At 38.8% G+C, this 17,504-nt stretch overlaps 2 protein-coding genes and 1 long non-coding RNA gene across 5 annotated transcripts in view; 2 read left to right on the top strand and 1 right to left on the bottom strand.

Annotated features, from left to right (window-relative positions):
- LOC105287957 (epidermal growth factor receptor) overlaps positions 1-12,018 on the top strand; it is a 141,492-nt gene extending 129,474 nt beyond the window's left edge. For both annotated transcript variants that reach the window (XM_020034446.2, XM_011353856.3), the window contains 10 exons: positions 3,907-4,242; positions 4,539-4,923; positions 5,167-5,843; positions 5,996-6,125; positions 6,634-6,944; positions 7,259-7,560; positions 7,679-8,890; positions 9,027-9,432; positions 9,578-9,757; positions 10,052-12,018. In XM_020034446.2, coding sequence (XP_019890005.1) covers positions 3,907-4,242; positions 4,539-4,923; positions 5,167-5,843; positions 5,996-6,125; positions 6,634-6,944; positions 7,259-7,560; positions 7,679-8,890; positions 9,027-9,432; positions 9,578-9,757; positions 10,052-10,359 — 4,247 coding nt within the window. In that variant the 3' untranslated portion in view covers positions 10,360-12,018. The remainder of the gene's footprint in view (positions 1-3,906; positions 4,243-4,538; positions 4,924-5,166; positions 5,844-5,995; positions 6,126-6,633; positions 6,945-7,258; positions 7,561-7,678; positions 8,891-9,026; positions 9,433-9,577; positions 9,758-10,051) is intronic.
- LOC113561478 lies at positions 5,402-16,757 on the bottom strand. Its single transcript, XR_003406219.1, has 3 exons — positions 16,672-16,757; positions 5,558-5,734; positions 5,402-5,493 (listed from the first exon to the last, which is right to left on the bottom strand). It is a non-coding gene; the product is annotated as an uncharacterized LOC113561478 (long non-coding RNA).
- On the top strand, positions 12,787-17,378 carry LOC105287958 (2-aminoadipate transaminase). Of its 2 annotated transcripts, XM_011353857.3 has the most exons (8): positions 12,787-14,462; positions 14,947-15,140; positions 15,217-15,493; positions 15,559-15,720; positions 15,954-16,206; positions 16,445-16,559; positions 16,674-16,779; positions 16,971-17,378. In XM_011353857.3, the coding sequence occupies exons 2-8, from the start codon at positions 14,979-14,981 to the stop codon at positions 17,207-17,209; spliced, it is 1,314 nt and encodes a 437-aa protein (XP_011352159.1). In that variant the 5' UTR covers positions 12,787-14,462; positions 14,947-14,978; the 3' UTR covers positions 17,210-17,378. The 2 variants fall into 2 exon arrangements, with proteins under 2 accessions (XP_011352159.1, XP_019890006.1); XM_020034447.1 differs by lacking the exon at positions 12,787-14,462 and having other exon boundaries at positions 14,470-15,140.
- Positions 17,379-17,504: the final 126 nt, after the last annotated feature.

The following is a 17,504-nucleotide window of genomic DNA, read 5'->3' as shown; positions in this document are numbered from 1 at the left end:
TTGCGTCCTGCTGGCCGCTTGTTTCTCCACATCCTATGTCTTCCTCGCCCCTTATGTTTCGTGGTTTTTACCAGATTTATCGTTCGCGCATTTAAACCTGAGCATTTCAGACCATGAACCCCCACACGTGGTTGTCATTCTCGTTTCATTGTAACTCCTCGGCATGAATATCATTTCTTTTTTATGATACCTGCGGTGGCTCTCTTGCATTGTCTCATACCAACTCGCATTAAATTCCCTTCGAATTGTGAATCATGCACCTTCTTTTTCCTTCGTTTTTGGTCTTCCTCGTTCCTTATAATTGGTCGTTTCTACCCAATTCACTGTGCCAGCGAATGCAAAAAGTAACATACCGTGACGATCAAAATTAATGACTTAACTGCGATCATTATATGATATTGTCAAACTGTAATATGATAACTGCTCGCAGTTTGAGGTCATCCGGTGACGACGGACGAGTCCGAAGGACCTCGCGGATAATAATGGCGACGGAGACGATACAGGCGCGCCACGCCCGTAATCAATACCACCGCCATTGTCTTCCAGCTACGGTGCAGGCGTCGTAAATTTGGCAGAATGTTAATTCCACGCGCGAGAGCGAGCGGGGCAATTTTCGCGGCCCCGCCGTCGGGGATAATCACCACGTTTCCGTCGGGGTGTATCCCGGACCCGGAGGATCTAATGATGAATTTCGTGCCGCGTCGGCAGAGAGCGAGAGCCTCGGAGGCTGGAAAACGAGAACGAGGAACGTGTCGGCCCGCCGACCTTAACCGACACTTCTCGCTGCGAGCCTCCACTTTCCTCCTGTCTAAACGCCCGTGCGGCCATCATGCTCGTGTTGTTCCTTTTTATCGGACCACCTTCCACCGAGCACGCCAGCGCGCCCATAAGTTCCTCCCGACGTGTCGGTTCGAATCACCATTTGTTTCGGTTTAGGTCGTAATTCGTTTACCGAATGGCGTCTGTCGACTGTACTAGCTGTAAAAATGTCAAGCCCTGCGCGCGGTTGCGTAGATTGTCCATTCTCAGAGCTGCTGCGACTATAAGCAGTAAAGCATGCTACGACTGCAGACAATAAAGAACGATATAAAGCCAAGTTTATTCTAATTTGTTCATCCGGAATTATTTTTTCCAGTTATGCAAGATTTAAAGTTGAAGTACCATCGAAAACTTTATAGTTAAGACAAAGAAATATTTATTATTAACTATATGTTTTTCTATTTATATCATAAAGATCTGGGAAACGTAAATGTAAATAAATTATCGATGGAATTTAGTCTTGGAAGAATAAATAAATTTCTGCTTATCTGCATAATGGAACTGCAAAAATACAAAATACCAGATGTAAGAAACGATCGAAAACAAGAATGGAAGATACGTTTCTAGGGAATACCGAACAAGCGCTCGTTATTCTCTCCGTAACACGATTATTTTCCTCAAGAAGGAGCAAAGTAGAACAGCGTAGGAATCGAGAAGAGGACAGAATGTCTGCTGTTGTAAGATAGCGAACGACTTGATGTGTCGACGGGATAGAATATATACGATGGGAGATGATGCCGTTGCCAGAAAAGGAAATCGCTGGCGCCTCCGATCAGCGGAAGTTGCCCTTCGAGTAGTTTTCCACGTATATTCCGCACCTGGTACAACACCGGGAATGCGAATACAATCCTTGTCTAACGGTGCTAATTAATGTGCTGGTATGCGGATCGTGCTGCAGCATAATAGTTTCCTATGAAAAGTCCATGGAATACAAAAGAAAACCTTGTCGTTCGCTCGTTAATAAATCTTATTACTTCATGAAGATGTTCATCCTTACATATACTGAAAAATCATCGAATCCGGCGATGAAACTGGCCATAGAAAATGGTGATTTTTCGATGAATTCTCAAAGTATAATATGTTTCATCCGGTAACAAGAATCTCCATAATAAATCATAAAAAAAAACATAAATCCTTTAATTTCACAGCTATATTCCACCAGAGGAACGAAAAATCCCCGGTTGGATATTCGGACAGATATTCGCCATACCTCTTCATTATGACGATCAAGTCGTTCATCTTCGATGCAGCTCGAGTTCGCGGGACACGAGATAGGACGGCAGAAAACCTGCGCGCGGTCCCATCGCCGATGCGAATCCACGCTCGATCCGCATTCCCGGGGCTCCTGGCGCCATGCCATGGTGCGCGCATTTGGTATCCCATGACTCTCGTCGGCAGCATCTGGTCGGTGCAAATACCCCTCGGTGCTCGGGTTCGCCGTTCTGCAGCTTCTTCCCCTATTTGATCCGCGATCCCCGACGTTGTCGGCCACGACAACGGCTCTTCTTCTGCGGTACACCCCTCGCTAAGTACCTCGCGTAAGAAGGATGTCCTTACTGCGCAATTATTTTCGCATGGTTCCGATCGTCCGTCAGATTAAGACCGCCCTTTCGGCGGCCGCGCCTTTGCGAATTGTTCGCGAGGATGCGAGGAGCGCGATTTTAGCCGCGAGCAAAACCGAATTCCAAGATCATGAACGTGCGACTATGCTCCCCGCGGTGACCGTTTCTTTTTTGCGGAGAGGAACTGCGCGCGCGGTAATTTAATAAACGTTTTTTTCTACGTGATCATTCTACCAGGTATTATAGTTTGCCCGTTCGGTTAATTCCCGCATGACGCGTGTCTCCGCGACTAATTGCTGTTAATAATTATGGAAATTAAGTGAGCGATAAAAGAGATAGGATCTATAAAACAACGAGGACTCGCTTGAGTCGTTGCCGATAAAACAGATGTGAAATAACGAGGTAGATGTTTTATGTTAACGTAATAACGTCTTAATTGACGTAACAAAAGAAAAAAAACAAAATTACGGAAACTTAACGAAATGCAGCCTACATTTTCGTCGTACGAGAATCATGATATAATTTTATTAAAAATTAACTTTCACGAAATTTACATAAGCGTGCTTGTCTTGAGTTTGCACTTCCTACTTTTCCCATCGCGTATACAGGATTTGTATGACAAAAGTAAGCAAGCGTTCTGCGTACATATCGATAAACATTAGCTTTCCTTTCCCAGCCATACCAAGTAGAAACTTAAACGCTCTTTCAAGAGAAGAATCGTAAATTGGTTCTATTTTGTATGTGAAAGCAGCTCTCGTAGAACATTGATATCTTTTATCTTTTAGATGTTAATTTAATTCTCTCGTGGATACGCACTCGCGCAATTAAATGGTCACTTTTGCCAAAGAATACGGACAATATTGTGGCACGGTATCTATGCGGGAATGCCTTGCCCTGTTCCGTACGAGCGTAAACGTTTGCCATAACTTATACTCGAGGTATAGACACGGTGCCTCCTGCATGCGTCGGTCATTCGAACACAGTCGACTCAAGACCGTAATTGCACAACGAAATCACGGCGGCGCGTGTACAACACTTTATGAAGGTGGTTCGCCCACCGATACCGTATCGGCGATACGGCACACACGTTCCGTAGAGCACTATCTATAGATCGCGGGAACGTTCTCGGCAGTGTGGGTGGTGTCTACAAACTATCGTAATCGGAAATGAACAACATATGGTTTCCTCCACATACAGAAGTCCCGTATCCAATCTTAATATTTGGTTTCACCCTGAACCGTTACTTCGAATTGCTTAATAATAGTATCGCGTTAAATAACTGCACATGCACTCACAAAATACTGTTGAATGACGCAAAAAAATTATCATTGATAGTGAGAAAAATCATTTAAGATACACTTATTTTATAATTTCAACAGATACGACGATCTCTCTTGATGTTTTCTTTATACTCGTTCTCTTTAATTATAATTATAATTTTTTTTAATTATAATAATAATATCCTTAATATCTTTTTGGCTTAATATACAGATTAATGCATAAATTTCATTTGTCATGCTTGCAGTTTGCATCGGTACCAATGGCCGTCTCTCCGTGCCGTCCAACAAGCAGCATCACTACCGGAATCTTCGAGACCGGTACACCAACTGTACTTACGTCGATGGTAACCTGGAGATCACATGGCTCCAGAACAAAACCTTCGACCTCAGCTTCCTTCAGTATATACGGGAGGTCACCGGCTACGTTCTCATCAGTCACGTGGACGTGCGCAGGATCGTCCTCCCGAGGCTACAGATCATCCGTGGCAGAACCCTCTTCAAGCTCAATATCCACGACCACGAGTTCGCGCTCTTCGTCACAATGTGTCAGATGCACAACCTGGAGATGCCGGCCCTTAGAGGTACGTCACTTATCTGTTGCTTTTGTTCGAACTGATGCGTGCACAAAAGCATGCTACGAATACTTTTCCATTACTGAACATTAAATTCTTTATAATTGGAATCATTGATTTGTGTGCAATTTATGGGCACGATTTGTAATGAATTCGATAATTAAGTAAATGTTAATACATATTTGATATAGTTGTCAATATTTAAAATCACTTTTAAAAAGTCACGTTAACTGACTTGTATGTATAAAAGGAGACATTCAACAAAATATTCGTCTTCCTTCCTAATGCGATTGATTTCATCACAGACATACTCAACGGAAGCGTGGGCATGTACAACAACTACAATCTCTGCCACATCAAGACTATCAATTGGGAGGAAATAATTACCGGCCAAGGGGGAAGATATTTTTACGTGTACAATTTTACATCGCCGGAGCGTGTTTGTCCGGAGTGCGATGAAAGCTGCGAGCAAGGTTGTTGGGGCGAGGGTCCAGAAAATTGTCAGAGGTACTCGAAGACGAACTGCTCGCCTCAGTGCTGGCAGGGCAGATGCTTCGGTCCTAATCCACGCGAGTGTTGTCATCTTTTTTGCGCTGGTGGCTGTACCGGTCCCAAACAGAGCGACTGCCTTGCCTGTAAGAATTTCTTCGATGATGGCGTGTGCACGCAGGAATGCCCGCCCATGCAAAAGTAAGTACCACCACAAATGTGCATTCATACCTCCACTACAAGACTAATGCGAGATATTACGAAACATGTCATTATCTATGACAACGCCTTATTGTGGTGGTTTTTCATGTGCTTGTTCAAAGGAATAATATTTCTTTAAACTCATCTAATCAATATACAAAGATCATTTTTAATCATGACACAAATCATTCATCTGATAAAATAATTAGAAAATATTAATATTTAAATTAATGATTCCCTCAGGTACAATCCAACAACGTATTCCTGGGAAGCCAATCCTGACGGAAAGTATGCATATGGGGCAACCTGCGTGAGACGATGCCCGGAACATCTCTTGAAGGATAACGGTGCATGTGTGAGATCCTGTCCACCGAAGAAGAAAGCGATGAACGGCGAGTGCGTGCCTTGCGATGGTCCTTGTCCAAAAACCTGCAAGGGCGTTGAAAAAGTGCACTCCGGTAACATCGATACCTTCAAGGACTGCACCATTATCGAAGGTTCCATCACGATTCTGGATCAAAGTTTTGAAGGCTTCCAGCACGTTTATCCAAATTATACATTTGGCAAGCGCTACGAGAAAATGCATCCCGATAAGTTAGAAGTTTTCAGAACGTTAAAAGAGATTACGGGTTACCTCAACATCCAAGGAGATCACCCAGACTTTAAGAATCTTTCATACTTTCGGAACCTCGAGGTGATCGGAGGCAGAACGCTCACGGAATACTTTGCATCCTTGTACATCGTCAAGACTTCTCTTGTGTCCTTCGGTCTTAGTTCCTTAAAGAAGATCTATTCCGGCTCGATTGCCATTCTGGAAAACAAGAATCTATGTTACGCGCAGAGCATTAATTGGACTAGGATCAAGAAATCACTGGAACATGAAAGTCTTCTGTCGAACAATCGGAACGAAAGCGAATGCAGTAAGTATAAAATAGAGATTTAAATATAAATAAATAAAAACTAAATGTTTTAATTAAAAATCCAACTTGGATGTCAATAAGCTTTATTTGCATAAATTAAATCTTTATGCACATTTTTATGTATAAAAATTACATGGAAAATTGAATTACAGTCAAGGACGGTCTCGTATGCGATGAGCAATGTTCGGACGAAGGATGCTGGGGTCCCGGGCCAGCGCAATGTTTGTCTTGCAAGAATTTCATTCTAGGAAACGATTGTCTCCAAGATTGCACTGCGCCAGGGTAAGTTTGCGGGTATAAACTTATATTTAATATATAACAAAATTTTCCAATAACGTATACGACTTTTGCCCAATTAAAATCGCCCTCCTAGATCATGGATTGAAGGTAAATCGAAAATCTTTCGCGAAAACTTACGTTCCAATTTTTGCCATTCTATTTTTCATCTTCACTCATTTCGTAAGCAAGCTACATAGGTATTATTATGCAATGTTTTGCGTGCACTCTTATCGTAATCGCTTTAAACTACACCTGCATTAAATTTTGCTGATTTAGCGAATCGAACGACAAGCAATCTACACACATTAACATATTAAACATTAAAATATTCAAATATTTTTTCGCCACGTTTACTTATTGTTTATTTCTTTCTTAATTTCTCCTGTGTCCAGTTTTCTTGCGCTTCAGTCATTTTTACATTTTTACACTTGCGTTTAATTTTACTTATTGTTTTTTCATTTCATTTCCTACCTGAACATCGCTTAATAGTTCCTTATGATTGTGTTGCTAGAATTTATCAAGCGGATGAAGAAACTTGCAAGATGTGTCACGAAGAATGCGACGGCTCCTGCACGGGTCCTAATGCCGACCAATGCATCAAGTGCAAACACGTGCGCGACGGACCGTTCTGCGTGCCTGAGTGTCCATCCTCGAAGTACAACGACAACGGTCAATGCAAACACTGTCACGAGAACTGCGTGGGCGGATGCGAGGGACCAGAGAACAACATAGGCGCCAACGGATGTCATAGTTGCGAAAAAGCAATTATGAACGGACATGTACCAGAGGGATGTTTGCAGAAGAGAGAGCCGTGTCCCGATGGTAAGCCACACGATGATCTTTGCTTCGTAGCCCTCGTATTAGCATATCAATACTTATGTTTCATGAGCGGAGAATATAATATAATAATAATTTTAATCACAAAAATTGTAATAATTAAATTGTAATAATTATATAATTAGTACTTGTGTGGAGAAAGTTATTATTAATTTCATCAAAATATATGTTATATAAATATAAGCTAGTACACATTTCGTGATAGTGGAAAGTATATTGTAACAAATACGTAACAAAATTCACCAAGCGCTATAAATATGGAGAACAAGTAAGAAAGAATTTCGTTATAAAATCTGCAGGACATTATTACGAGTGGGTGAGTCCAATGGAGCAAGGTGCTTTAAAACCTCTCGCGGGAAAGGCGGTTTGTCGTAAGTGCCATCCACGCTGCAAGAAGTGCTCGGGATACGGCTTCCACGAGCAGGTGTGTCAACAGTGCACCAAGTACAAGAGAGGAGAGCAATGCGAGGACGAGTGTCCTGCCGATCACTTTGCGGATGCTGACACACAGCTATGTATACCATGTTTCGGGGAGTGTCGAGGATGCTTTGGGCCGGGTTCCAATCAATGCTACAAATGCCGAAACTACAAAATTTACATTGTACGTAGGAGAATATATAAAATATATAAAATATTTATATATATTCTATTTTATTAAAGTTAGAGAAAAGAAGAATTAAAAGGATTTATTAATCAATATACATAATTTATGTGTTTAGACTAGCGATCCTGGGGATAATTCAACGTCTTTCAACTGCACGGAGACCTGTCCGCCGGAATATCCTCATAAAATCTTCCCTCCAGATAGCGAGCCATATTGTTCCGTAGAAACAGTAGGTCTCGGTTTCCAAATGGATAACGAACTACGGCCAGCTATATTGACTGGAGTTGTGCTCTTTTCCGTGGCGCTTATCATCGTCGTTATTGTGATATTATACTTCTGGCGAATGAGGACGAAAGCCAAGGAGAATACGGTGAAGATGACCATGGCTTTGACCGGTTTGGATGACAACGAACCGCTTCGACCGACGGGCGTGAAACCGAATTTGGCCAAGCTGCGGATCATCAAGGAAGAGGAGATGCGAAAGGGCGGCATATTGGGCTACGGTGCTTTCGGTAACGTCTACAAGGGCGTTTGGGTGCCCGAAGGGGAGAATGTGAAGATTCCAGTTGCTATAAAGGTCCTTCACGATGGCACCGGTGCGAACACATCTAAGGAATTTCTCGATGAAGCTTACATCATGGCCAGTGTCGAGCATTCGAATCTGCTGCAATTGCTCGCTGTATGCATGACGTCGCAGATGATGTTAGTGACTCAGCTGATGCCTCTAGGCTGTTTGCTGGACTTTGTACGCCGGTACAAGGACAAGATCGGCTCGAAACCGTTGCTAAATTGGTGCACGCAGATTGCGAGAGGTATGGCCTACTTGGAGGAGAGGAGGCTGGTTCACCGAGATTTGGCGGCGCGAAATGTCCTCGTGCAAACTCCAAATTGCGTGAAGATCACCGATTTCGGTCTCGCGAAATTACTGGACATCAACGAGGAGCAGTATAAGGCTGCGGGTGGGAAGATGCCAATCAAGTGGTTGGCATTGGAATGCATTCAGCATCGAGTGTTCACTCACAAGTCAGACGTGTGGGCTTTCGGTGTGACAACCTGGGAGGTTCTTACTTACGGTGGTAGACCGTACGAAAGCGTACCTGCTCGCAACGTGCCGGAGCTCTTGGAGAAAGGTGAAAGGTTGCCGCAGCCAGCAATTTGCACAATTGACGTGTACATGATTATGATAAAATGCTGGATGCTTGACGCCGAATCGAGACCTAGTTTTAAGGAACTGGCAGAAGAGTTCGCGAAAATGTCTAGAGATCCTGGTCGGTATCTTGCCATTAAGGGAGATAAATACATGAGACTGCCTTCATATACATTACAGGTACTTGATCTTTTTTATAATGTTATATTGCAATAATAATTTTAATTTTTAAACGAGATTATTTATAACAGTTATAAATACCGGCTTTCACAAGGCTTTCATTTTGCATTATTTTAAATGTAATATGAATTTTCAGGACGAAAGAGAGATGATACGAAATCTTGCGTCAGCAATGGACGGTCCCGAGGCTCTCGTGGATGCCGATGAATATCTGCAGCCTAAATCACGAGCACCGCTTCCGCCCACAATTTCCGTATCGAGTGTTTCCGGCTCACCGCCGAATACGCCGGTAAAATCGTGCTGGCCGAACGGCAAGCCGCTCGCTGCTGATTCCCCGACACCGCAAAATCAACAGAACTGGGACAGGGAGCTCTTGAGGTACGGTGGAAGTCACGGTAACGGGAGCGCATTACACGAGGCCAGTAATTCCGGTCAGCATACGCATTACGCGCATCCCAATGGCCATTGCGGACATGTCACAGGCTCGGACAGTTCGAGTTCGAGATACTGCTCAGATCCGTTGAAGATGGTCGGTGTTAGAGGTAAGCATAATCGAAAATAGAAGAAGTTGAATTAAGTCTCTGTAGGAATTGCATTAACATTGGATCATACATATATGTTTCAACGTCGTTGAGTCTAGTGACTACGAATATATATGTAACACTATAAATAATGGGTTGATTTCAGATTGCGATGTGACAGACGATTGTTTCGATGCTAAAGCAAACTCCACACATCAGCAGGCTCAAGTAGGCAACTTGAAACTAGATTTACCGTTAGATGAAGACGACTACCTTATGCCGTCACCACAACTGCCAGTCAACACTACGCAATACATGGATCTCATCGGGGAATCTAAGCCAACAGGTGAGCAAGAAACACAACCGGCTATTAGTTTTGCAAATTTAATCTCACTTATTTTGCATTAAATTTATACATGGATCTCTTTATCTGGAAAAGCTTTTGCATCTATTTATTTTATCGTATCTATTTATTTTTGTACAAATACTTTGACGAACAATACATTAAAAAAATTTTTTTAATTTTTCTTGCCTTATATTTTTAATTTATATTTTTTAATTTGTTGCTTTAGAGTTAATTTATTATTTACTTATTCTATTATATATTTTACAAAATTAGGATTATTTTTATCTTGTTTAGAACCCGAACCAAAGCGACTGAACAATGGTTTCCGGAAATATCCAGATTTCCTGACGATTCAAGGAAAGACGTCGCTGGACAATCCGGAGTACATAATGTCTCAAGATGAGGGGCCGCTTACGCCACAGACTCTGGGTATTCCTACGCCAGACTTGGAAAAAGTTCTGACAAACGGGGCCTTCGGATCTCAAGTTAGGCAACGAAGTTCCGAGGAGGAGTCGGATCACGAGTACTACAACGACTTTGATCGATTGGAACGAGAATTGCAGCCATTAAAACCGTTCAGGAAGAACGAAACAACGGTGTGATCCCAGAGATACTCTCGAAGATATAAAATGTGCTCATGATTCAATGGAATTGGGAATGATTATGTTAAAGAAACTTCTGCTCCGTTGACGGAGAGGAAGAAGACATACCAGCAAGCCAGCCTTGAATCGCAACGCATCATCGAAGTTACTCAATTTCCGAGAAGGAATCACTGTACTTAGAAAGGACACTTCGCTCAAGTGCCGCGCTTGATTGTGATTAGATGTAAGTTAGAGACTTGTGTGCGTATTACGTGATATAAATAAGATGACGAAACAGAGACTACGAGGGCGTGTCGGAAATGAGGATCGCGCGACGGCGATGCTCGCAAACAAGTAGTGCAAAGATAATTCTTAATGTGCCATTTGCCGTGGCTTGTAAATAAATTACTTTTCGTACTAGCTTCTCGAGAGCATAAAAAACACCCTAGAACTTAATTCGCAGCGACGGTGTCCAAGAGCGTCTCTGCTTAATTGCTTCCCTTCGAGGCCGGTTTAAGGCGTGTTGAACCACTGTCTCTCGTTATCGCAAAATTTATATAATACTTATGTGTGTATATAAGTCCTTATACATATATATAAACTTGAGACATAAAATATGACAAATAAAAGTGACTTTATATTAATATAAGTTTAAGTTAAATTTACTCTGTACATAAATTTATCTTTGCTAATCATTAACCAAGGCAATTCAAAATTACTGATTTTTGTGATCTTAAGCCGGCCTTGCTTTTTCACGCTATCTTGTGAAAATATCTGTGCACCATAAAAAGTAGAGTTTTCAATAATGGTGTCTATCTTCCAACATCCGGTTTTGATCTTATATGCGAATTACTTCATTTTTCCAAATTTTATAATTATTCAAAAATTGTAATGCAACGAGCTCGAACTACTCAAAAAGTTTAAAGCTGCTCACTGTTTGCGTACTCTAGACAAATACGTATAATTACCCTCAAAACTCTAATGGTGCAAAGCTGTTTTAGGCACTTTCCTTGTATCGAGCGGAATACTTGAAATATCCCAAGAGATTGCTCAGTGGGTTTTAGAAATTGATATTACTTTTTAATTTGATTTTGTTGTTGATTTTGTTATAAATACAAAACAATTTACTAATAACATTTTATGACATTACATAACAAGATCTGTCTCTTTTATAATAAATATGAAAGGAAACACGTTATCGGCTAAAAGTATATTGACAAAAAATTTAACTTACTTTTATATGAATTTACATTATAATATGTGTAATTCGCGTAGAATACAATTGAAAGAATAATATTATTTTTTAATTAAAACATGTAACGTATGTTAAATATTTAGTTTCCAACGGAAAAAGTAAGTGACAATTTCGAAGGTATTTTAGCATAGCATGAGTGTTCCGCTTAAAATGACGAAAGTTAAGCGGTCCCACCACAAACTATTGCTAGATTGCAATAACGTTCTCGATCAATTTGATTAACGAGTTCTTATAATAAACGTTGTTGCAATCGAGCCAAAGCATTTGTGCGTTATGCCGCTAACTGTGATACAAATTATATTCTACTCTCTATTGAGGACGCTGAAATACCGCAGCGATAGCATTTTCTCTATTTTTCTCCTTCCCGCAGTAAGCTACGACAGTAAGCGGCGTCTGCATTGTCCTATTTTACTGCCGAGGATAAATTCGCTTCGCGTCGAGATCCGACTTGATCGCGACGCGGACGAACGCGATTCTACTTAAGTATGAAAAGACGAAGAGACTCGACGCGGCGAATCCTTCTTCTTATGTAATGGGATCAATATATTGGCCCCGGGCCGGGAATCAACGAGTTATTCCGACTTTTATATACGAAACGCGATTTGTATATAGTTTAGCTAGTAGCTTAGCAAACGAAACCCCTCTTGTGCGTAAAAGACGGAGAGTACTTGAACGAAATCGATAATCATTTGCCTCCCGAATACGGCGATCCGTATGTAGTCGCATCATGTAATAGTACGATAGGACGTGCCATGTTGTACAGGAAAAAAACCAACGAGAGAATATACACGGAGGGCAAAATTTTCTGACAGAATGGATTCGTATGTATTTAACAAATCTCACGGAAACTCTGCTCTACGGGCCTTGCATTTGCTATAGATGAGCATAGGCGTGCGCGAGATTGATGATCTTACTGTTATGAGAACAGTAGTAATATTTTTACTTGATCAGTATACATATGAGATCAATATTAATATGTTACAATTCATATGACAATTTCTGATTTCGGGAAAAGTGATTTCGATGTTTTTTACAAAAATTATATTGTTATACTCTCCAAATTTTGATATTATTTTTATTAATGTTATACAATTGATACGATAATTTTCTGATTTCAAAGAAAAGTGATTTTAATATTTTTTATAGAAATTACATTGTTATACTTTCCAAATTTTTTAATTATTGATATTATGAAGCACTCAAATATTTTTATAATACAATTTTACACTAATAAAGTTGCTGTAAAAATACAAGAAAAAAAAATGTTCAGAATATATCTGTACATGTTCAGATCCAGAATACATCTGTTACTCTTTCTGCGGGCCATTGAGTAACTTTGAACTTGATTAATCGCTATCTTTTTACAACATTAGAATAAATGGTTTACAAATAGTGGAATAGAGAATATATGTTTAGGAAAACCTATATGTTTTTCAATCATGTAAGACACAAGAAATTGCTTTCGTTAAGATGTTTGTAAACGCGAGATTTTGTACTGCCTCGTTACCTTTCTTAATAACGTTTCTATTGAAACAAAATTGAAAGTAATTGTTGAAATCTTCCCAACGTTTATCGTGCGAGAAAGTAATACGCATAGATTTTCAATCTCACAGTACGTCGTGCAATATCTTATCCATAACGATGTAAGCCAATACGTATCATTGTACATTGCGTTAAGTTTTACTAATTATTATTATTATTATATGATAGGTCTTTTTGTAATATATCAATTACTACGACGTGTTGCTCGCGCTGCACGAGGGAAGATACGCGATTTCTTCAGAGCGGATCAAGAAAACGTCTTTCTACTTTTCACCCTCGCACATTCGGATTTGTATATGTAAATCGGACTGCAACTGAGCGTGTTAATTAGGGATTGTACATTGTGTAAACAAACCGTTATGTAATTGCGAGGAGTTGCATTTGCCATTCGGTTGTGGACATAGAACTTATAGATCTTTATTGTATCATTATATACCATAAAAAACTGTTGTATAAAGAACGCGATCATTCTCATTACTTGTTCTTTATTTCTTGAACCCCTTCCTTCATCCAAATAATAAATATAATAAATATACCTGCGCCAAAAACTTTTCCATAAAACTACATAACGTTTCTCCTGCGTACTGTGCTATGCGTCTTACTGTACGCTTATTCTACAGTACACCGATGGAAATTTGCATAAGGTAACTTTGTATATAAACAACAATTTGAATACTTTGCTTGTGAGATTGTGAGAATCGTTTACATTCGTGTAACGCACATAACTCTTACGAAATAAGATGAGCAAGCAAAATAACTCTTAGTAAAGATAAGAATAGATGCTTTATCGAAAGCTACATCATCTGTTGCAATTATCAGCTAGTTGTTTATTCTAATTAATGTATAACAATTCCATAACATTTAAAGAAAGCAGTAAAACTGTGTTGTACGCGCTAGGTAATACGTGAAGGAAAAGCGGCTACATTTGAAAGCCGTTTAGTCGACTGGTGCGAAGTGCAAGCGTACGGGAGTGCACAGGAACGAATGTCGGTTTCCGTTACGACACATCTGATACTCCGATTCATTTCGTGCACTCAGTCAGTCGTTCGTGAATAATCGTACAACGCGGATCCGTGTCCGAGGTATTTTTAGTCCTCGTTTACCGCGAGTGAAGCCACACAGTGTGCATTCCCTCCATGCGCTTGATAAAACACGCCACACGCTGCATCTTGCTCAATCGACGACGCGAAAGCTAAATCAAATTAAACTCAATAATTTACGTAAGAGACCTCAGCGTTCGCTCAGCATATAGAAGTAAAAACACAAAGTAAAAACACGAATCACTGAAGTATATTATTTTATCCAGAGAATCCTGCGTGTGTAATTGGTAATTATATCATTATGCTATAAAATATAGAGACAACGTGTCTACGTCAGTCTTTCATCGACAGTTTTTTATCAGTCTGCGGAAACACATTATCTGTAAAGCCGCTGCTATCGGAAAATGTTAGATATCAATTTGATGGCGTACTTCTGTACGTTAACGTTACATTTTACGCGACGTCGATCACATTTTGAACTGCGTAACTGAAATTCTGTTTAAAATAAAGTTACGAAACATTTATATGCACGTGACGAACAAGAGAGCTTAGTCAGAGAATTTATGACGGAATAGGAAGTTTACACCACTACGTAACACATCTCATTGTTAGGTTCCTCAGAGAAGCACGTTCATTCATTTGCATTTAGATATTGCAGCGGTATAACGTTGCTTCTTATCTCGCGTTAATTATCTAACATGTAATGTAAAGTTAAATATATGTAAAATGATGTAATAATCCATGCATTATGTACATTGTTGGAAAAATTAGGCGCATCGAATTACGCATCTCGAGATACCAAGATGGACATCGTTCATGATCCATATTTGAGACACTTGTTTGACGGCGATCCGATATTTAATGTTTACCATCAAGAGGCAATAAACCTATCGGTCGGTGCACCCGGACCTGACCTATTAAAATGCTGTACAGAAATGTTGAATAGATCTACGCGACACAGACTGGTAAGATCAATTGTTGCCTCATTCGTATCGTTATTCGTATAATTATCCGCATTAGTAGAATTAAATACCGTTCTAGGAAGAAGAAGAAAAAGAAGGAAAATATTATCTCTTTCAATATGGTATTACGGCGGGTCTCTGGGAATGTCGTGATGAATTAGCTAAATTTTTAAATAGACGATACGGTTATTCCGTAATGAGAGAACATCTGATATTGACGTGCGGAGCATCGCATGGTCTTCAACTATTGCTGAATACCATTCTTTCACCGAATGGTGTTATCTTCGTAGAGGAAGTTACATACATGATTGCTCTTGACGCCTTTAAGCAATTTCCGTTGATGAGGATAATCACAGGTGTGTTATTAAATTTGTCATCTACATAAATATATATTTACTTGCATTTTTATTATTCCGTATAGTGCCTATGAAGGATGACGTAGTAGATCTAGATGCATTCGAAAAAATCGTAGTCGAGGAGAAGAAAAAAGGCAACTTCCTTCTAAACGATCAGAAAATATTTTGGGCGATGTTTTATACGATACCAATTTTCCACAATCCAACTGGAATGACTCTATCGCCTGGTAATTCAAAATATTATACATGTAACAGAACTTTCTTCATTTTATATAATCGTAATATTACATTCTGTAATTACGAAACGAAAATGCGTTTCTAGTCTTCATTCTATTTCATAATTAAAGCATATAATTTTATTTTTCAAAATAATATAAAAGGACTAAAATGTATAGAAGATCATAATCTGTTCTTTCATATTCGAAGAAATATGCCATCTCATTAATGTTATTTTCGACAGATCAGTGCAAACGTTTACTGGAAATTGCACGGAACAATTCTCTACTCGTAGTCTGCGACGACGTGTACAATTTACTGTATTATGGAGAAGGACTTCCACCACGACGCTTATTTTCTTATGACGATCCAAAAGATCCAAATTACAAAGGAGGAAATGTTGTGTCAAACTGTTCGTTCTCGAAAATCCTTTCTCCAGCAATTCGCTTTGGATGGATGGAATGCAGTCCGCGCGTTATCAACATTGTGAGGAAATCGTAAGTTATGCAAGATTTTATCTCTCTTTTAGAAAATAATTATTGTGAAGACAAAACTCATTTTATTAAGTTAGTTTTATAATTTATTACTAATACTTTCTAATTTTAAGAATTTAACTGATAAACATTATAATCTTCCATAAAGATTATTAATATATTAATATAAGTTGATCAATCAAAAACTCTTTTCTATAATCTTAATTACGTGTTATTTTTTAAGTTTAATATATTTTTGTAGAGGCATAATGTGTAGTGGCGGTGGAGTTAATCATTATGTTTCTGGTGTGATCGCAAGCATGCTTCATGAGAATATTGAGGATGAATATCTTGATAAAATTATAAAGATTTATAAGGTGTGCTATATCTCAATCTTTATCAATCAATCTTAAGAAAAAAACTTATTTAAGAAATTATAAGATTGATAGCGATTTTAATGATCGATTTAATGATACTTGATTTACTTACAGGAACGATTAGATGTGGTTTGTACAACTTTAGACCGATTTCTACCAAGTTGCTGCTCATATCGACGACCAGGAGGTGGTTATTTCGTTTGGATCCATCTTCCGACAAGTAATATATCACTTTTATTTTTAGCAACAGTAATCCAAATAAATAAAAAAAATATCTGACTATAAACTAAAATTTTAGAATATAATTATGTATTCTAGGTTTTAAATTGTTGTCTCTTAATTGCATTATTATGTTCTACACTCATATATTAATTTATTTTCTTTATAAAATTATATATTTTGTTTCAAAAGGTATGGATGGTAGTAAATTCATCAAATGGTGTCAAAGGGAATACAAAGTATCAGCAATACCAGGTACTCGGTTCTCATACACGAATGAAGCAAAGAACTTTTTACGTTTAAGCATAGGCTTTCATACGACGCAAGTTCTGCAAACCGCGTTGCAAACTTTATGTAAAGCGCTTTTAACGTACGTCAGGAATCAAATTGATAGTGAAAACGATATTAATAAAGACGACTCGAAGACATGAATATTTAAAAAAATAAGAATATATGATAATATTATTATCTATTTTAGGATCACGATAAAAATACATAAAATGTACAAAGTAAAGAAGAGTATTGTACGTGTATTATAATTTTAGATATAAATGTATTACATAAAACATCTAATACAAATATCTTTTTTTAGAAAAGATATAAAAGACTTTTAACTTTGTACAAAAAATATTAGATTATATATTTTATTATAATTTAATAAATGCTCTATGTCAATTTTTCTCAATTTAATTTTTAATTCTTTTATTAATTAATTACTTTAAATAT

The sequence above is a fragment of the Ooceraea biroi genome, chromosome 2, assembly GCF_003672135.1.
Source record: "Ooceraea biroi isolate clonal line C1 chromosome 2, Obir_v5.4, whole genome shotgun sequence".
NCBI lineage: Eukaryota > Metazoa > Arthropoda > Insecta > Hymenoptera > Formicidae > Ooceraea > Ooceraea biroi.
Note: the sequence above shows the minus strand (reverse complement) of the source record. Positions and strands in the feature narration are given on the sequence as shown.